Source organism: Columba livia, chromosome 1, assembly GCF_036013475.1.
Source record: "Columba livia isolate bColLiv1 breed racing homer chromosome 1, bColLiv1.pat.W.v2, whole genome shotgun sequence".
NCBI classification, from domain to species: domain Eukaryota; kingdom Metazoa; phylum Chordata; class Aves; order Columbiformes; family Columbidae; genus Columba; species Columba livia.
This window is the reverse complement of record NC_088602.1, coordinates 174,354,292-174,375,369: the sequence shown is the minus strand read 5'-3', so window position 1 is coordinate 174,375,369 and position 21,078 is coordinate 174,354,292. Positions and strand designations below refer to the sequence as shown.

The following is a 21,078-nucleotide window of genomic DNA, read 5'->3' as shown; positions in this document are numbered from 1 at the left end:
TTTATTTCTCTTTTTTAATAAGAAAGGGGTTTAGCTGAGCTTCCTTAATAGGATTATGCATGGGGATCAATTTGTTCAGGGTAGGACCACCAGAAGACGTTAATTTGAGAGTCAACAGAGGTGTTTTAATACTAAGCAAGCACATAAACACTTCAGTTAAATTATTGAGATTGGTTAAAAAAAAAAATCCTTACATTTAAACTTCATAAAGTAAAAAATCACACTCTTCCAGGAACGTGTTTCAACTAAGAGAAGATGGGCTAAAACATGAGCTTTGTTCCTTCTCTTACAAAAAGGCAACACATAGTTCAGGTTCCACTTTTTTTTTGGTACTGAATGCAGTTGTGCTGCTGTCACAGTTTACCCAGGAACTTGGCCATCCTCTTGCTTTCGATAGTTCTGAATTAAGACTAGAATTTTGTATATGCAGGTGTCATGTTTGCAGCTTCACAACGCATATGGGGAATTTATTTCATTTGTGAGTTGTCTATATTTAAACATATTTTGTAAAGGGTAATTTGAGTTAATCTGTTTAATTTTAATCTAGTATATCCCGAATGTTAACCTAGTACATCCTGTAAACCCTGATAATTCCACAACAAGGTAGTAAGCAGCAGAGGAATCCTGGGCACCAGCAATAAACCTGCGTGTTTGTGTTAGTCGCGCTACCTGCTGGGTTGTGTTTGCTTGTCCTGCCTCTAAGTACGGAGCGTTGCTACCCCTTGTGAGATTCTGACAGAATCGCTGTAGTTTAGATCGCTGCTGATGCAAATATGTGAAACTTAAGATGGGTTTATAATATTTAATTTAAATTCAGAGTCCTTTATGTCATGATAAAGAAAAATTGTATGTGAGAATTGACTGAAAATTTGCATTCCCTCCTGTTTCTTGGAAATGCAAGATGCTTGCACAAGACTTCCAGTTCTGGTTTTCTCCTTTTCTCCTCCTCTTTCCCTCCTGTTGGATAAAAATGAAGTAGGATGCCAGTCAAAAAATACTGCCAGAAAACAGTTTCCCTCTCTTGCACCATTACTGGAGCCAACTTGAAGCTTCTAAGGTGCTCTCCCAGCCTGCGTTTAAGTTGTTAATACAACAAGTTCTCAAGGCTGAAATATTTTTTCTTTTACAGTTTGTTGGTTTGTTTGAGTTTTTAATTAAAAAAAAAAAACACACAAAGAAAAAAACAACACACACACAAAAAACATCAAACCACAAAACCCCCAACCAACATACCAACAAAAAACCCCAAACCAGTACGTTATGCTCTTAATTTCTCCTCAGCTTTTTCCTTTTGCTTTCTTCTCATGTCATTGCTTTGAATAAACTTGAGATGGCATGCAAAGGAAGCGTTCTCTCTGTCATTGCATCTCTCATTTGTTAACACTTTTCTGCCATGAGAAAGAGTCAGCCTGAGAATTGAACCGGGTATTAATTTGTGCGTTACTCTGTCTGAATTTCCCACCGCGCTACAGAGACAATAATGCTACACTGTTTTGTAAGGATGTGTTGACAGGTACAGTCTATTAAATATGTAGTACTGAATTAGAATAGTCCTTTCAACCTTCTTTTAGTTTTCTGCCGTAATGAAGGTTGTTGCCTTCATTGGTGTGTTCATTATGTCCTTCTATCAGGTAGAGTAACTTACTTCATTTTTTTTTTAATCTAAAACTGTATTTCCTGGGTGACTAATCTGCTCTCTCAGGGTCTTGCACACCCAGCCTTCATCAGGCTCCTCAGCTTTCTTCTTCTGGTGAAGCCACCTGAGGTCAGGCTCTCCAGCAGCTTCACTGGGACACCCAGCTTGGGCATTTCATGGGCATCTTAAGCAACCTATGGGACTTTGTATTATCTTAGCTTTTTCTGCCTTTTTTTTTTTTTCAGATGCATCCTTCTGTATGACGAATTTAAACGCCCAATATGTGCAAAATACCCTCTGTAGCCCCAAATACACCTGAGTACTCGCAAGTTTTTCGGAACTTGTCAGTCTACTGAAAACGCAGTTTGGGCCGTTTTCATTGTACCAGAGTGCAAGCAAATGAACTGTCAGTAGCACCCACTCACTTCCACTGCCGCAGCAGTAACGATGTTTTCCTGTGGTTGAAAAGCACAGGATCCATTTTGGGGAGGAACGGGAGCAGCAGTTTGGGAACTCTGTCACTGTCCAGCCAGGGAAGGGCCAAGTGGCCACACAGGGCGGTCACAGCTTCGCCTCTGGGCGCCTGTATCCGAGTCACACTGCGAGGGACGGGAAGAGACACAGCAACGAGTTTGCGAACGGGTGAGAACACCCTCGTTTTGACAAAGCGAAGGCCAGGACGGAGGTTGCTGCAGCTGAACGTTTAAGAAAACATTTTCGGCATGAGATTCGTCTTTCTCTGTGGAACGGCGTAACCTGAACAGCATCTGAAATGTTTCAACTATTTTTATTTTATTTTTAGGTTTTGTTGCTTCACCCGGGATCCCACTGCCCGGGAACCGACAGAGCAGAGCGACATTTTGCCCGTCACCCTCTCACGTCCCCCGCGGGCCGGCTCTGCCTGCCCGGCCGCCGCTGCCCAGTCCCAGGCTGCCGGCCGCGCCCGCTCACAGCGGCCCGTCCCTGCGCACCGCCGGCTGCGGGGGCGCAGCGCCCGGAGCGGCGCAGCGCCCGGAGCGGCGCAGGCGCAGTGCGGGGCCCCGCCCGGCGCGGGCGGAAGCTCGCCCGTCTCCTTCCGGGCCGGCGCAAGCGGAGGCGGGAAGGCTGGAGGCCGGAAGGCTGGAGCCCGGAGCCCGGGTCGGAGGCCGCTATGGAGCGGTGAGAGGCGGGGGAGCGGCCGGCGGCGCGCCCCGGGGGAGCGCGGGCCCCCGCGGGTGTGGTGTGCGCTGAGCTGACCCGGCCCGGCGCATCCCCCGGCGCTGCGCTCGCACTGCGGGCTGGAAACCGCAGCGACGCCGGAGGAGTTTCTGAGGGGTATCGCGGGCTTTTGTGTCACCGGGAGCTTTAACTCTGCTTGATCTTTTCTGGAATATACCTATAGATTAAACTGACGTTGTTAATTACGCAGGACTCATTGAGCCGGGCCTCTGTAGGGTGCTCTGCAGACAGACCTGCTGGGGCAGGCACAGCTGCGGCCTTCACAGGCCACCTGTGGCTCTTCCTTTGCCTTTTAGTGATTGGTAACCGTATTTTCCTTTTATGCGAGACAGGTGAAGTTTCTCAGTCTGTGGTTATATTGTGTATCTGAAGAAAGAAAAATAGTAAAACCATGTCATTCTTTCAATTGAATTTTTCAGTTCACAATTGAATTTCATACTGTTGCATCTCTTACTAGCTTTTTTTTTTTTTAATAAGAAAAAGTCTGTTGTGGTGTAGAAGGAACAAAGTGTGGGTTCTCAGAAATACTAATTTTCCCAAGGTGATGAGCAATACTAGATGTTCTGTAGAGGAAACTGGACATCAGCACTGGCGTTAGAGGTGACTTAGACTTCATTTAAGTTTCCCGGTTGTGGAGTTACTTGAAGCAACAAAAAAAAACTTGTATGTTCTCCTTGGATTCACTTGCTTATGTTGTTTCTATGTTGCTGTTCTCTAGAAATGTTTTTGAAGATGTGTCATCCCCCCATGATGCAGAGATGGCCAGACCTGGATGGAAGCAAAGCTCTCAGAAAAGAGTCTCTAGTATCCTTCTTCTGTGAGGATTTTTTTATCTTCTCTTTAATCCTTGCTTGGTGTGCTCATGAGGTGTGTGTAATTTTACCACTGCTTTGATTTTGAGCATGTTGAGAACGGTTTTCAAATATACAGTAAGTTATTGTTTTATACCTGTTTAAAGTGAGAAATGTGTGAATACAATGTGAAATTTTTATCCGGTTTGTGAAGTATTCTGCAGTCAAAATTCTGCTATTGAACTATCTCGTATTTTCCCCTTCTTTAGCCTGTATTCTGTATGCTATTTTCATGCACTAAGAAGGAGAAAACCTCAAAAACAAAGTTGTGATTGCAGTATCTAAAAACTAGTAGAGAGGGCTATTAGTGAATGACCGAAAATATGACTAGGAAATCTGGATGAGTTTCATTTAGAAAAATATTCTGTTTTCAGCAACATCGTACATTACTTGGCCTTTACAGCAGAACTTTGGAGTGAGCCAAAAAGATGCAATTCTTTGCATTTTCACAGAATAGTATTTCCTCTAAATGGAGTTTTCTCCCCCGCTCCTTTTCCCCCCATTGTCGTCTCAAACCATGTCAAAGCTGTTGTAGTGATGGTTCAGAACAGGTTATTCAATGGACTTCAGGGAAAGTAAGAGATTGTTGAAATGCTTTTATGATCAGTTCTTGACTACAATTAGATTGATTATTTTGGTTGTGGGCTAAATATATTTGCAGGTATGTTGCATCGCCTACCTCCTAAACTTGTGCCATCACATTTGTGTAGTGTGGGTTTTTTGACAGTTTTTGTGGGGTTATGAACTCAGGTTGACATCAGCTCAGAGAACTGTTTCAGCCATAGCTAACTCCATCTCTGAGTTTTTGAAAAATAGAAGTTTTATTCACTCCATTTTATGGTTTTATGCTCTTTTGCATGTATTATGTTATCCAGAGTATTGTGATTACTCAGTGTATCTTAACTTTCCATCCACAGTAATAGGAAGAGGAGTGCACAGACATAGACTTGTATTTCCACAGAATTTTTTCTCACCGCTTATTTACAACAAGAGAAGAATAGTGTGTAATTTGACAGCTGATATAATGATATTTTTCTGGTTATGATAGCAAAGGAATCCAGTACATTTGCTTGTCCTGCTGCTTTTTGCAAGCAGGAAAAAACTAGGGAGATATTTGCCCTGATTATGTTGCCCCTAAGAATTGTGATCTTGGACATAGGATACTGACATAAAGTAGGATACTGAAACTTTTACACCACTGCTTCTTAGTAAACCATACCTACAGCACTGACCCTGGTTGCTTCCAGGAAGAAGCAAAGTAGAGAAACAGAGGCTTTTTTGTTAAAGCCATCAGCATCCTGGAACTGAGAGAGGATTCAGTCTCAGGTTTTCTTTTTATGGTTTATGTAGTATAAAGAAGCTCCTCATGGGCAGAAGTATTCTCTTTAATCTGAGCAGTTATGAGCAATGAGGAGTCCCAGACCTGTTGTGCTCATATTTCTGAACTTTACTTTGCAGCATCCCTTTTAGCCCTCTAGCTTTTAAGCTTTTGGTGAAACACTTTGTGACGTAATTCAGATTTATGAATGGGACTTTCTGCTTTAGTCTGAAAGACAGGATGTGTAATCTTCGTAATATTTGAGTTACAGCAAATTATTTTCCCTTTCCAAGTATTCACAATCATTTTGCATAGACCCAAAAGCGTGCTTAGGATACTGTTTCTTAACTTGTTTATTAATCAGTTCTTACATCACTGGATGACACTATTGGAAACATGACGCCCAGAGGACAGTTGATTTCCCGAACTCCTAATTCATTACTTCGCCAGCCAGGTGAGACTATTTTCTGTAGTATTTAGTTAAAGGAATATTATGCTTGGACTGCATAATTTGTAACAATTCGTAAGGAGAAAGACATGGATGCACTGTAGTGGGTCCAATGAAGGGCAAGAAAGTTGATGAGGGGATTGGAGGATGTGACATAACAGGAAAGGCTGAGAAGAGCTGGGATTGTGTTTAGCCTGTGAAAGAGAAGGCTTGAGGGGGTTTTGCCAATGTATATAAATACCTGATGGGAGAGAATGAAAATACAGCCAGGCTCTTCTTGGTGATGCCAAGTGAAAAGACAAAGGCAGAACAGGATATACATGGAATTCTGTTTAAACATAATAAAAGACTTTTTTTTACTGTAAAGGTGGTTGAATACTAGAACTGATTGCCCAGATGGTCTGTGAGGTCTTTGTCTTTGGAGAAAACCAAAGCTGACTGGATGAGGTCCTGAGCAACCTTTTCTAGTTGACACTACTTTGGGCAGGGTGGGTTGGAGCAGATGATCATCCAAAGGTTCCTTCCAGCCTCGATTACTTGGTGATTCTGTGATTCTGAAGTTAAATACATTTATAAATATGAAAAAAAAAATAATAGCAGTCAACATATGTTCATATGTTATACATTTTATATATTTATGCTGTTGCTGAATGTCAATGGATTTTCTCCTTTCAGTTTTTTGGAGGGTGTTTGAGCTTCATTTTCTTTGTTTGGCATAAGAGTATGTCCAATATAATTTCAGTTTCTCCGATGTAACATGTTGAAACTGATTCTAGCTTTACTAGTCAGCAGTCTAGGTTGTTGTTTCCTTTTTTTCTGCAGCCTTCTTTTGGTTTTGCAGGAGGTTTTAATCCTTCAAGATTGTCTGTTGTATAGTGTCTGTCATGTAAAGTCTCTTCAGGTATTTTTTCCATCCTTTTTCTTCATGGCAGGTTAAATCTGATGCTGACCTTTCTACCAGGTGTATTTATTATTTGCCTCAGTAAATTATTTCCCTCTCTGCTAGCAGGAGAAATTAGACAGTACATCTCGCAGAAAGGCTGTGGAACCACACATGGTGGCTAGGGGCAGGTTGCCCTGAAACATCCCAATATCAGCCCCTGTGTTCTCCATCACCTGACCTGTACTAGGTGTGTTGGGGATTATTCCCAAACTGGCACTGGTGCAAAGATACCAAGTTCCAGAGAGGGTTCCTGGCAAGTTCTGTGTAGCCTCTGCTTCATCTCATTTAGGGTGATATCTAGTGGCTTCTCTTTTGGCAGCCAGCAGCAAAGATAAATGCTGATAGCATCAGCCTTCTCAAGCATGAGCTACTCGTGTGTCAGCACTGACAGCTCTCACAATGAACTGGCAAGTTGTTCTTAGTGTTGACTTGACACTAAACATATTGTGAAGATGTCTGTAATCCTCTTAGAGCCACCCTCACTAGTTGTGGCAGAAGTGAAGAAACATGCCCATTCCTCACGTGTCCATGTCATCACCAGGGTTTATCTCCCTTTTCTTTGTCAGTCTCTTCTTGTAGTCTTTATTTTATTGTCGTTCAGACAGTTGTATAAGGGATTCCTGTTTTTTGTCGTCATCTAGTCAGTGTGCTTTCCAGCAAGTTCCAAGAGGATAGTTGTACCTTCTGCTGCTCCGCATCCTCCTTTCAGGACTGCTTGTAGATGGGTGATGTGTTAGTTCTTTTTAAGAGAGAAGCGTTGTGTGTCATACTGTGATGGTCAGAGAGCACTTCAAAATCAAGTAGCTTTTTTCCCACTTTTATCTTTAAATTGGAACATGTGCATACCATCTTGACCATTATCTCTCATCAGTGAAGATCTTTATTTCCGTTAGCATGTTGATCCAGCAGCTTGCCATGATTTTGTCACTGTGAAGTTTCTATCCGTTTTCAGAAAGTACAACAATACAAAATTCCGGTAAGAGGTAGCATACAGTTTGCTTGTACAGCAGCTGCTTCCAAAAATACAGAGTCAGTTGAAAGTAGAGGTCACAGATGCAAAATACTCTGATCAAGAAGGTTTAATGTTGAGCAGTTCTGTTAATTTGCCTGGCTGGTCATCATAGAGATGTTACATCAGGAGATGTTACTAGACAGCATATATTCTGTAAACCTGCCATCTGTTTTTTAACAGACTTCAGAAGGATGATTTCTCATTTCTTAATAATGATTCTCTCTGCAAGCTTCCCTAAACACAGCTGACAATTATCCACATGTGTGTCTATGATTTTTGATACACTTTATTCAAGCAGCATTAGGAGTGGGCAGGCACTCCTTTCAAAAGGTTTACTGTTTGACGTATGTGCACGTCCAAAGACTGCCACGCTTCTTACAACTCTGCATTTCTCCTTGGCTTCCTGGCTTGCTTCTGTTTTACCTCTGCTTTGTACAGATTTTCTGAGTCACAAGTGTCATCTGCTACATAGGCCAGAGCTGCTCCTCTTTCAGACTGTTTGAATATTATGCAACAAACAACGCATTGGCGTTTTCACTTCTGTTTCTGTTCCTCTTGTGCAGTTCTGTTCCTACAGTGGAACATTTAAAGTGTTCAGATGAACTGCATCCATTATCTCCCTTCTTGAGGACAAGGTTTTTTGCTCCTAACTGTGGATTTGGGGATATTAAAAACTGTATTTGAGGATTATAGAACGTAGTGATTTTCTGCCATCCCATAAATTCCTAATCCTGGGGTGTTTTGTGTCATATGTATAGGGGGGTTATAGCAGTTACTTTCTGCTGCCATGGAGAGGAGAAGGATGACCTATTAACATTTAAATGCTTTGATCTACAACTTCAGAGTCACACTGTTAATGTTAGCAGCCATAATTCTGTCTCTACAGATTGGAAATTGATTTATCTCTTTGATCTTCCGTATGCCTGACTTTCACGTCTCAAGAGTTTAGGGAAAATTTGTGGTGATTCAAGATACGTGCTAATACAAGGACAGAAACCTTTAGTTCTTCAGCTTTCTCCATCTGTGTGAAAGTTATGCATGGAAAACCAAATCTACCTATTGATATGAAGCCTTCCACTTTTTCTGTGCCTGTTTGCAATAATCTTACCCCCTTCTCATTTGAAGGTGTCAGAGATCTGATGAGATACACTACTGGTGATTTTCAGGACCGGGGGGAATTCCAAGAAAGTTCTATTTACCTCAGTCACTGAAAAAAAAAAGTGCCATAGGCATTTGATCTTCTTCTGAACTGGATAGTGTTTGGCATCCTGGACATGCTCTGTATTTTGTGGTTATATATGCTGTTGTAGGTAGGAATCTTTGCCTCTGATTCTAACAGTCGTCAAGTCCAATAGGAAAAATAAGTTATCTCAATGCTGACTGAACCTGTCTTGTTATCAAGAACTGCTGTTGAGGGTTATACAACCCCTTCACTCTCCAAATTTGGAAACAAAACCTTGGGACTATGTGTTATTCCCTCGTTACCACTGTTGACAAAGCTTCTGGTTTGGCTGTCACAGTCTTGATGCAACCAGTGTTTTTAGATGGCTTCACAGGCTGTTTGTTTTTGATAAGGGGACCAAAGCAGCCACTGTCTTGATGCAAATTCTGTGGTGTTTGGGCTGTCTGAAGGTCTGTTGTGGTGGGGCTCCCTGTTGTCAAGGATATGGCATTTATTGTCTGGCAAAGCAATGTCACTGTTTTTAACATGGGTCAGATATTCCTGGGAACACTAGCCACCGATGTGCAGGAGTATCCGGAGCAAATGTAGTGCTTGGTAAAGCAGACTTGTGGTTGCCTTTTGCCTCAAGGGTTTGGAGACCAATTTCCAAAAAAGAGCAACTGCAGATGTATTGCTGTTTGTGGTCATGGTGTGTGTTTACCAGTGAACTCTAGTGAAGATGTGTCACATATTTGGTGCGCATATACACTCAGCTTCAGCCTGGTTTCATACTTCTATCAGGAGTGCTGCTGGTCTTGAGGAATTGAAATGACGATAGACTTTGTCTTTATGTTTATATATGCTCTGCTTGAAAAACTAGGGCTTGAGTATGCTCCAGACTTGGTCAATAGGGTGTTTATATAACTCGAGTGTAATCAGATGTGAAGATTATGAAGTTCCATTATTGGTAATTAACCTCCTTATTTCTGAGTGTTGTTTGGCCTAAGACTTGGGTTTTTTTTATAATTGGCATTAGTGGGTTTGGTACAAGCCTTCTGATGAAAGGAAAATGAAGATGGACAGGAGCAAGTTACTTCTCCATCAGGTTGTTTTGTCTGTTTCTTCTGTGACTGAGCAGGATTTCATGAATATCTGTTGTAAGAGTTCCTTTGGAGCTCCCTGATAAAGCGTAGTGGCTTTATTTTTTCTTTTCAGAAAAGGCTCTCTCTCTTTCAGGTACTGCACTAACTCGAGGCTCCATGAAGTCATCAGATATGTCTGCCATCCTGGGAACAGGAGGGAAATTGCCACTGATTTTACCATCTCCTGGACTTTACAGCAATCTGTCAATGGTAAGGTGATTAGAGCACCTTTTTCTCCTTTTGTTCCTATGAAACTGGTAAGAAACTACAAGTTTACAGTGTTTCAGTGCTGTTTGCACTAAGGACAAACTGTGGGTGGTACAAGCTTGCTAGTGCTACTTTTGGTGCTTGCTACTAGTATTACTTATTACTGTGGTGTTCTTTGAGATGTGGCAGTGAGGAATAATAGAGGCATTTAAGAACTTGTTAAATACAACATATGTGTTAAGCTAGTCCTTATAACATCAGCTTGTGACTACAAAAATCTTGACTTTCCTTGTTTACAAATTCTTCAAAGACAATTGTTTGATGTCAGCAAGTTAAATCTTCAGATTTTTTCTTATTTTAGCACTCTCCAGTGTTAGGCTTCACTTGGTTGTTAAAGTTTGGACTTCAAAGAACAACATCTTCTGATGACTTTTCAGATGACATTGATTATCTTCTACTATGATGTCTTTGGAAAAACACTGATTAACAAAGTTATCAGTAGGGATGTCTGAAGTATTTTATCGCCATTTATTTTTAAATTAACTCAAAACAAGTTAAGATGTCTTTCTGTGTGTGCATTTTAATTCATTCTCCCTTCTGGTTGTTTCTTTAAATTAATCAGGTTCTGGGGCCTAGCTGATCAACATGTATACAGCTCTTGGCAGTGGCATTTTTCCATTCCTTCAGAGCCTCTTGTCATTCTGTAATGGGTGTTTTGTGAGTGGAGTACATTTTAGGTTAGCATTTAGTGCTCTGACTTGAATCCAGTTTAGATTAGGAGGGGGAAAATTGAGACTAGACAAAGGCTTTCACAGGAGGGTGATGGAAAAAGGACTTAAAATTGTGTCTCGTGGAAATATACTTGCTGGTAGATAAGAACACTTATCAGCCCTTCTCGTATTTTCCTCAGAGACCTGACATGATTTTACTGGAACAGAGTTTCTCATTATTTTTACTCTACCATCAGAATGCTGTAGCATTCTGTTACAGTTGGATTAGAGGGTAATAATGGCAGAGGAACACTGTGGGTAGAAACAGGGGTGTGAAAGGAAGACTAACAGGTATATGTTCACAGTTTTCGGATGTGCTTAAGAAACCTCTGCAGCAATGTCATCTGGTTCCCTGTTCCTACTTGTTTGGATGGGACCATTTTAAGAGTCTGGAAAAAGAATCAACCAGTACTACATCTCTAGGTCTCTGTGTAGTATTAATTACCGCTGAGAAAGGAATTGCTGTCATGGAAACAGCCATAGGAGACTGTCCTGTCAGTGCAGTATATGTACAGTCTGTCTTCTGTTTTGGCCATTTTGCTGCTCTGATGTCTAATATCAAATACCTCCCCTGAAATAGCCCCAGAAGGATATAGGTATGTCTTTATTTCCCCCTGTAATATTCTGATAGCTGCTATTATTTTAAAAATATATTGCTTCATTCGATCAAATGGTTTTGGGCAATGCACAAAGAAGGTTGAAAGGCAGGTAAATGTTTCTAATCCAAATTTTAACTATTTTGTTTAACTGACAGCTGCTTTACAACCTAGCCAATGTTATTGTGTCTCTTTTTACTTTGAATGGCAGAATACCTAGTAAACATTTAGCATAAAGCATAATAGAAATGAAAGTTTACAGTGATTATTTGTTTTAATATGAAAAACGATACAGTGTTCTGAAGTAGGTCATCTTTTAGATTAGCTTCTACTTCAGTCGTTTCCTGAAAAAAACATTCAGAATTTCTTTTTTCCAGGTTATATCTTTTCAGAGCCATTTCTTAAAAGCATAGTTGCACCTTACCTAATGGCAGTTATTTCACCATAAATTTTTAGAATTGCTCTGTTTATACCACTCACAGAGAATGAAAATCTTGGAGCTACGCTTATAATAGTCTGAGATTGCTATTTATTTTCCTTATGCTGTTGTTATGATTTTAGTTGGATGAAAGTAGCTGGACAATGGCACTTTCGCCTCAGCAGACAGGAATGTTTGCCAATCTAGACATGTCCAATATGACAGAAGATGTCACCATGAGCGCTGTACTGTTGCGTGAGGATGATCCTGGGGAAGCTGGTGAGACAATATGAAGTTTTCATAATAATTGACTATATTTTTTTATTTGCAGGATATCAATATATGGTTGCTTTGGGTTTTTTTTTCTGTGTTAAAAAGTTCAGAAAGTTAATCTCTTCCAGTTTTTGGTGTTTTGAGAGTTTGTGTCTTCTGTGGAACCTGATGGCACAAATAGAATGCTTTGGTGATGTAAGACACAAACTGGATTAATTTTGTGGAGATACACAAATGAGTTTGTTGTTAAAACTTTCTCAGATGACATGTTTACAGCACCAGTTTTAGAATTATTTTACTTACCTCATAGCTTTTGTGTATCTTACTGTCTTAGCTGATAAGTTCTTCTGACTTATGGGATATAAATAGTTCGTATCATCATTGTCCTCATTTAGATTTATGAAAGACAAGATGCCTTCTTATCAGAAGGGCTTTTTTTGTAGCATATTGGTGCTTTTTTTACCACGTTGTGTCTGACTAATGTGTCTGTTTCTTCTTTAATCTGTTCTAGCTACTATGAGCATGTACTCAGATTTTCTGCATTCCTTCCTGAAACATACATCAACTACCATTTTCGATCTTGTGGATGAGTATGAAAGTATTTGTAGCAGTCAGGTAAGTAGTTTGCTTGTTTTTTTAATTTATTTTAGAATAGAATCATAGAATCATTTTAGTTGGAAAAGACCCTCAGAATTGAGTCCAACCATAACCTAACCTAGCTCTAGCACTAAACCATGTCCCTAAGGATGTTGTCTAAATGTCTTTTAAACACCCCCACGGATGGTGACTCCACCACTTCCCCGGGCAGCCTGTTCCAATGCCTGACAACCCTTTCCATGAATAATTTTTTCCTAATATCCAATCTAAACCTCCCCTGGCACAACTTGAGGCCATTTCCTCTTGTCCTATCGCTTGCTACTTGAGAGAAGAGACCAACCCTCTCCATGCTACGACCTCCTTTCAGGTAGCTGTAGACAGTGATAAGGTCTCCCCTCAGCCTCCTTTTCTCCAGGCTAAACAGCACCAGTTCCCTCAGCTGCTCCTCATCAGACTTTGTTGCCCTGGGCCCCTCACCAGCTTCATCACCCTCCTTTGCACTCTCTCTAGTATTTAAATGTCCTTCTTACGATGAGGGGCCCAAAACTGAACACAAGATTCAAGGTGCAGCCTCACCAGCACCGAGTACAGTGGGACAGTCACTTCTGTAGTCCTGCTGGCCACACTATTCTTTATACAAGCCAGGATGTTGTTGGCCTAAAATGTTTTACAGTCTCTTCCCTAAGTACTGTAGCTATTTTTCTTTAAGCTGAGAAGTCACAGTGCTTAACATAGCTAATTTAAATCTTCCAGCTGGTTGCAGTCTTATGAGTCACTGAACACTGGCATTGAATAGCATCTCTCTCCTCATACACTACTTTGGCACAGGAATACCCATTGTGTAGCTTGCTGAATGCTAAAAATGTCAACTGGATGCCATTCCACTGCAAGTGTCAAGAGACAATAAACATGAGCAGATGTATAGATTTTTTTTAATGATAATAAAGTGGATTTAAAAGTACTTACTTCTCTTGGGTATAAGTAAATAAAATCATTATATTATGATGTTTTAGGAGTTTTCTGCTACGTTACTAACAAGCTGGCAGTAGAGGACTCAATGTTATATCTAAGGTGTCTCTTTTAGACAGTTTATATTTGATTAGCTGTTGACTGATAGTTTGGGATCAGCATGGATTGGCAATTTGAAAGAAAGAAATTGTGATTTTTCTGTCAATATGTGTTGATCACAACAGAGGGAGGTGGGCAGATTATTTTTTTAAGAGACTTCATACCTGTGTCTATGTTAACAAAATACATTTTTGGTAGAGGGTTGCTAGCCCTGTTTTGTGCAGATCTGTTGTTGAGGCTCAGTTGGACAATGTCGAAATCTTTAATGAGGTGTGTCCCACAATTATGTGCCCAAGTGGGCAGCAGATTAGTGGTCTGTCTTGATTTGGTGAGAGACTTTCTTTTCCATTTCAGCTCGGAAGTTCCACCATCTCACAGAATGATCAAGTTCACATTTAGTTTCCTTCTCAGAATCACAGAATGTTAGGAATTGGAAGGGACCTCAAAAGATCATCTAGTCCAGTCCCCCTGCCATAGCAGGACCACCTAGATGAGGTTACAGAGGAAGACGTCCAGGCAGGTTTTGAATGTCTCCGGAGAAGGAGATATTAATGTACATGGAAGAAAGTTGGTTATTTTAGTGTTTTGGGTTTTGTTTGTTTTCCAGTGGTTGCCTTCACTTCCTCACAGTCTTTTGGTGCCTTTTAATTGATCAACATAAGCTATTTTTATCCTGGATTTGTACAGTACCTTGCAAAACAAAGCTGTTCTCTTGGTTTATGGCCTCTAGGCTGTGTTAGTATTATTTTTATTAATAAGGGAATTCATGGTGTGGAGTATCATCTACCTATTTCGAAGAGATGGTAATCAAAGTTGTTGTTGAAAGCATTCAGGATAATGAAAAGATTGCTGTAATGGCGTAGGAAAAAACTACAATGATGGGGAATATTAACCGTGTATCCATTTATTTACCTCAGGTGAATATACTAGGGAAAATAGTTTATCGAGCAACTCCTGGACAGCAAAAGTTTTCGAAAACTGCCAGTGTCTTGTGGCTTCTCAAGCAGGAGATGGTAACTTGGAGGCTGTTGTCCTCGCTTTATAGGTAATTCATTTGAAAAGCACGTTATGTTTTTGCACTGAGCTTGCTTTCTCGGATATATTTTTTATGAATATCTGAATATGTAGTAAAACAATTAAGTACCTATTAACAATCTGCTTATGAAACTAGGTGCTGATACATATGCCTTATCTATTTATGGAAGTGAAAGTTGTAAACATGCATATTCTTTTTACCTTTGCAAGTTCCAGTATTTTTTAAAAGAACATTTTTCTAAAGGTATTTTTAAATGTTTTCACTTATTATGCATTGTGCTGAATTTTCTCAGCTTTATTTTAATCATTAACTTTTTGCACTTTTATTTCTAGAGACAGAATACAGTCTGCACTGGAAGACGAAACTGCATTTGATATCACAGTAAGCTTAGACTTTTGGGTTTTGGGGTTTTTAAGCAATATGATAAGCTAAATGCTTGTATTTTATTTTTACAGTACCAATATTGCAGCCACTCAAAATTCAAAGATGAAAAAAATGAGATTGATTTTATTTTTATCACGACAAATATATCATTTCATGTATCGTGAAAACCGAATTTCAATATTCGGTTGTGAAGAGAAAATGTTAGTGTAAAAATGTTATATACTACACTTTGTTTTATTTCCTGAAGTATTCCACATACACTTGGAAGATTCACTAGACATAACTAACTTATTTACTTTAAAAAGTTGCATCAGTAGTGGTAATGTTCCCATAGGTCAGAGACAGTTTTGCTTTGCCTGACAGAAGAACATGTGGTCTTAAGCTGTCTAGCCTTCACAGTCTTGATTCCAATTTTTTTAGCATTCTTGTTTCAGCTGTAGTCGCCTCTGTCAATACAGTAATTCTGGCCTTTGCTGCCAGAATATGCTTATGAAGACAAAAAAATAAGTGACTCTGCCTTTCCAAAATTTATTATCACAGTTGCTCTTTTCTCAGTCATAAAATAGCTTCCTCTAGGATCCCTACTGCAAAGTTGTCACTATTAAATTAAACACTGTTGTGCCAAAAACCAAGCTCCTTTTACCTGTGTTTTTTAGGAAAATGCATCTTCTGTTCTCTTTTTGTTGCAAGTCTAATGAAAGCTAAATTAATGCAGGAGAGCAGATAAAAAGATCAGGGTTCTGGGGTTGTGTTTCTTGGGTTTTGAGTTGTTTTTTATTTGTTCATGTTAAGTGTGCATATGGTCTTGGAAAATGTAATATTTTTCTGTGTACAGTAATAAATCAGACTTAGGATAATATGAGTGAAGCTAGTGGAATCAGTGGTTCTACTATGTAGAATCTTTGTGTTCATATGTTTGGGAATTACATTCTGAACCTAATTTTTACAGTTTTTAATGTGAGTGGATGTAAAAGATCATCCGAATAAAACACATGTATAGTGTTGTCTGCTCTTAAAAAAGTAATAGAGAAGAAGTAGCATACAGAACTTGTAGAAAGTTTGAGTTAGTATGTGTTCAGTTTAGTATTCGTGGTTTTCTGGCAATTTTTCGATGAGGTAATGATCAGCTTTTTCTTAAATAGGTTTTAACTGCTAGTGAAAAGACGACTGTGGACAACTTGTTTCAGAAAGATTCACTTGTTCGCCAAAGCCAGGTATGATGGAACGTTTTTAAGATGAGAATAGAAATAGCTCAGCAGACACCTAAATGTTTATAACACTAATGCTTTATGCACTTCATAAGCTCTTTCTAATACTTTTTTTTTTTTTCTATCTGTATTCCCTGAAGTGTGATATTCTCTGTATGTGTAAAAATGGTGCTTTTTAGCCTCTAAAGATCAGAAATGTTTCTCAGGCTGGCTTGGAGAGAATGGAAGGCTGAGAGCTATTCACATTTGGAGCATCTGTTACATATCACTGATGACTAATAAACCATTATGTAGCACTGTAGGAACTGCAGCATCTAGTGAGAAATATAGATCAGGTGCCTAAAGAACCTTCATATTGGACACTTAAAATGAGAGTGGAATAGTCTTCAGGATGTGTATACACCTTTGGTTACCATGTAGACAATTAGTAGATCTAGAGATGAGAGGAACGCAGTTAAAATATTATTTGTTATATGTTTGTTTTAAAAATATGGCTTAATTTTATTCCAGCTGGTGGTAGATTGGCTAGAGAGCATTGCCAAGGATGAAATTGGGGACTTCTCCGATAATATTGAGTTTTATGCAAAATCTGTGTATTGGTGAGTTCAGACTTTCTTTGATTGTATACATGTTCCCATGAAGTATAAGATGCACAGATACAGAATCCCTCTTATAAATAAGTCAGTTTTTAGAAGTTGTTCAGTTCATTTACTTATTTTCTTTAAATTCTTAGGTGTAAAAATTGAGACTTCCTACCCATCTGCTGAAGTATATCTTCTCAAAAGTCAGCTACTGCTTTTGGGAGGAAAAGATGGAAGGAAAACTATCAAAGCAATTTAATTTAATCTTAACTTGGATGCAGATTTGATTTTTTTCATCATAATGCACCATAGGAGATGGTCAGCTGCTGATCAGCCTGTTGTTTATACTGGATGAAACAATTTTTATTATGTGTTTCTCTGGTCACTTCTTTGGCTCTAATTTTTGCCTGTTTTAAGTTCTTGTCATCACTTCGTGTCATTGACCCTTCTCCAGAAGCCATTATTGTTGTCTGTATTACCAGTGATGGATTTTATGGCAGAAAAGACCAAAGACTATCTTTGATGCTAGATGCCTAGCATACACCTGCCAGTGAATACAGACTTTTGGAATCATGTGTTCATCCTAAGTTGAATTTCTGTCCTAGACTAACTTTAGAATGAATGCTAATGGGAAATTTTGCTCAAGGAGAAATCAATTCATAGTTAATAGATTAATGATTGAAATAATGGATGCTTCTGAAATAGATATATGTGAATTGATTCTAGTATTGTACCTCTTGTGAAATGTTGTATTTTCACAACAGTAATGCAGTCCATTGACAAACCAACAAAACCAAGTGTGTCCCTTCTGTAATCATATTCCATGTAACAAAAAATATTTTTCAATATTTGTGTCTTATTAAAAAATGCTTGCTAAAAAAAACATTTTTCATTTTTCTGAAGACCATTTCACTACTTTCAGGGAGAACACATTACATATCCTGAAGCAGCGGCAGTTAAGTACATACATCGGAAGTTCTCGAGCTCTGGTAACAGAATTAGTAAGTATTATTTAAAAATAAGTTTTGGGTTCAAAATGGATTGGAGAGAGCATATATGCTATTTTCACAGGCTTCCACCAGTTTTTAGATAGTCGTACTATCCAAAAGTAGTTGTACTATCTAAAAATTTAGTACAGAAATTGTGAGGCAGGGCACCTCTGGAGTTCCTTTTGGGATACATGGACTTCTCTTTCAGCGGTCACTTCCATAACCCCAGCCCTCATCACAAGTACCTGTGGTCTATTTGGTGAAGTAAATGGCTTTATTAGTACTTTTTACATCTAAAACAAACTCATGTTTCTAACCAGAAAAGCTTATAAAACTGGAAGCCCTTGCAGATAAGGGTGTGCTGGTTTTGTACAGTAACTAGCAAAATGAAACCAAGTCCTGATGAGATTCCTTGAGAGCTACTATAGTAAAAGCTAATAGGAGGGAAGTCAAGGAAAGCACTGTCCAGCAGAAGGAGGTAATGAACTGTCTCAGTGGCAGTGAAGCATAGCAGATTAATTCAATTGGGGACTGAAATGAGGTATTGATTGGCTTGAGAAAAAATCGTTTGGATTAAATAGAAGCAAGTACAGCTGTTATGAAATGCCTTCTTGGTTAGAAGGTGGAGGAAGAAAAAGTCTGGTAGGTAGAGAGGCAGAAGGGGAAAGTATGTTTGAGGGTGAGAAGAGCTGGAAGATGAGAAGTTTAGGACAAAACACAAGATGCTGGAGTAAATAGGAAATTTCAACAGCTCCTTCTGATAGGAACGGTGACAGAAGAGGTATAAAAGAAATGAGAGAGGAAAACACAGAAGTGTCATGCTAGATATTACATGGGTTGTATGAATTGTTGTGCCAACATAAAAAGTGACTCCAAATTATAAAATAGGGCAGGAAATCATCAGAAGAGGCATACAGGTATTGTGTGGATGGATGGTGACTTTTTGCCTTCCAGGATCCGGATGCCCCTATAAGACAGAAACTGCCACTTGATGATTTGGATCGAGAAGATGATGCGCGGTTACTGAAGTATCTCTTCACTCTCATCAGAGCAGGAATGACAGATGAGGTAAGCTGCAGAAAGTTACAGTATCTTCTTAGCTAACTAGTGTAACTTATTTTAAATTTTACTGTTAAAGCTAATGGAAAGCTGTGTACTAAAATGTCTGTTTGAATTTGACTTACAGTGATTTAATTTTCAGTATATTATCAATACTTACAGTGATGGACTGCTAAATTAGTATTTTAATAAAATCTTGCCTTTAGTTAGGTAATTTTGGGTGTAGAATAGATATTAAGGAAAAAAATGTATCTTTGGGCTTTTTTTGTTTTTTGACAATATTTTTTTCATTTAGTGGCTTGATACTAAATACAACCAGACAAACACACAGGATGTTTCAAAGAATTTCTAACTGCATCTCTAATAATCAGTGGGTTATCATACAGGTGTCCTTCTCCATATACTAGTGTGGAACACACTCACAATTTTAACCAGACAGAGGGGTTTGATATATGCTTTTCTTAGAAACAGCATTAAATTAAACACACTTTATTTGCTCTGCTCCTCTAGTGTTCCCTTGGGTATGTGATCTGAGTGGAGATGAGAGAGAGTCGGGTTTGTTTTTATCACTTTGTTGTATGAACAGTTGCAACTGTACATTTGGAGCTGTGTCCCAGGACTGAGAACTGGGGACTGGCGCACAAATTCCATAAGCTAATACTGCCATAGAAGAAACCTAGTAATTTATGGTGGTTACTGTTATTAGTTAAAATAACTTATTTGTCTTGCTGTCTACCTTTAGTTTTCTTACCTTTATTGTTTGGCAGGGGTCTTCAGCAGTGAAAACTCTGATAGACTTTATCTAGAAAGCATATTGTTTTCCTCCATTTGCCCTTTCACTGTCAGCCTGCTTGTTCCCCCACCTTAGAGAATATATGGTGTGTACCTGGTATTAATCCTTAGTTGAGTAAAATCCAGGCAATTTCAGTCTTAAAGCTGTTCTGAATAACAATTCCCAGTTGTGAAGTGATTTTCATGGTTTAATGATGTAAATACTTGTATTGTGATGTTGTTTAAAGGCCTCAGCTGGAAACTGATTCACTTACACTAGGCTCTGTGTATATACAATAGCCTTCGAGTAATGGGGCAAAAAAAAGGGGCTTGAGATTCTTGTGCCCAAGACCTTAGACATAGGAATATGGTTACTTGCTAGTATTCTGTTCCAATATGGTGCGCATCTGTTCATTTTCTGAAACTATGGGCACATGAGCACGTTACTGCTGGGCAATATGAGTATAAATTTGCACCACCAGTTGTTCTGCAGTTGCTACCGTCGTGTCCCTACTGTCTAATCCTAAAGTGGGTTATTCACTACTGAAAGAGTTAACATATTTCGAGTTTACTCTGAATTAAGAATGACCCCCTGTTCATTTACCATACAATAGGTAATATACAGGAGGTAAGCTAGAAGAACTTGTCTATTCTTCAAGTTTACTGTTTGTCCCCATTCCCAAAATGGCTGAATGTCACAGCAGCCTTCCAGTGTGAAAACAACAGAATTTGGCTAAACAAACTAAGACTGCATATTGCAGTTTCCATCACTGTTCATACTGTTTTTTTCCTGGAACAGTACCAGTCAGACTAATTAGATAATCTTTAGCTGACTTTTTTACAGGGTGTAGGATTAGAAGCATTGTAGGCAAGCTTTTTTTGCACAGTTTCTGTTCTACCTTCCTTGCTATTCAAAATAACTTTGAATTAAACCTGTTTGTGCTAGTGCATAGATTGTAGAATATAATTACGGGAAAGGTGAGATTGCTATTTTTAGAAGTGCATGAGGGGTTTGGAAGGCTGAGTCAGCTGGAAGAGTACATAACTGCATGAAGAGATGGATTATACATCTAAGCAACAAAGTGAGACCTTAAACCAAACTTCTCAGAAGGATGCGTAACAGCTGTTTAAACAAGCAAAGATGAAACCGTAGCATATTTCTTGCATTGCCGTAAATACTGACTGAAAACCTAAAATGTTTAGTGGGAAAAAACTGACATTTTATTAGCTTTGAAATCATTCAGTTATTTTGAATTTAAGATCCTTTGTGCTTATTTTTTGCATAGTAGAATCTCTACACGAATTAACTATTTTATTAATGTTAAGATTCTTAAAGGAGAAGCTGGTTGTTTCCCTACCTTGAAGTGTGTTGCTGAGAATATCCATTATTT

General features: G+C 39.1%; 1 protein-coding gene across 3 annotated transcripts in view; it reads left to right on the top strand.

Annotated features, from left to right (window-relative positions):
- Positions 1-2,452: 2,452 nt before the first annotated feature.
- Positions 2,453-21,078, top strand: part of NUP107 (nucleoporin 107) — a 31,353-nt gene continuing 12,727 nt past the window's right edge. Inside the window, exons 1-12 of one of the 3 annotated variants that reach the window (XM_065048318.1) lie at positions 2,453-2,794; positions 3,573-3,658; positions 5,388-5,477; positions 9,825-9,940; positions 11,865-12,000; positions 12,506-12,609; positions 14,577-14,704; positions 15,028-15,076; positions 16,222-16,293; positions 16,798-16,886; positions 17,791-17,869; positions 18,812-18,925. In XM_065048318.1, the coding sequence (XP_064904390.1) occupies positions 2,787-2,794; positions 3,573-3,658; positions 5,388-5,477; positions 9,825-9,940; positions 11,865-12,000; positions 12,506-12,609; positions 14,577-14,704; positions 15,028-15,076; positions 16,222-16,293; positions 16,798-16,886; positions 17,791-17,869; positions 18,812-18,925 (1,071 nt within the window). In that variant the 5' untranslated portion in view covers positions 2,453-2,786. Of the gene's footprint in view, positions 2,951-3,432; positions 3,455-3,572; positions 3,659-5,387; positions 5,478-9,824; positions 9,941-11,864; positions 12,001-12,505; positions 12,610-14,576; positions 14,705-15,027; positions 15,077-16,221; positions 16,294-16,797; positions 16,887-17,790; positions 17,870-18,811; positions 18,926-21,078 lie in introns of those variants that run through there. The other 2 variants (XM_065048304.1, XM_065048311.1) reach the window with 2 other exon arrangements.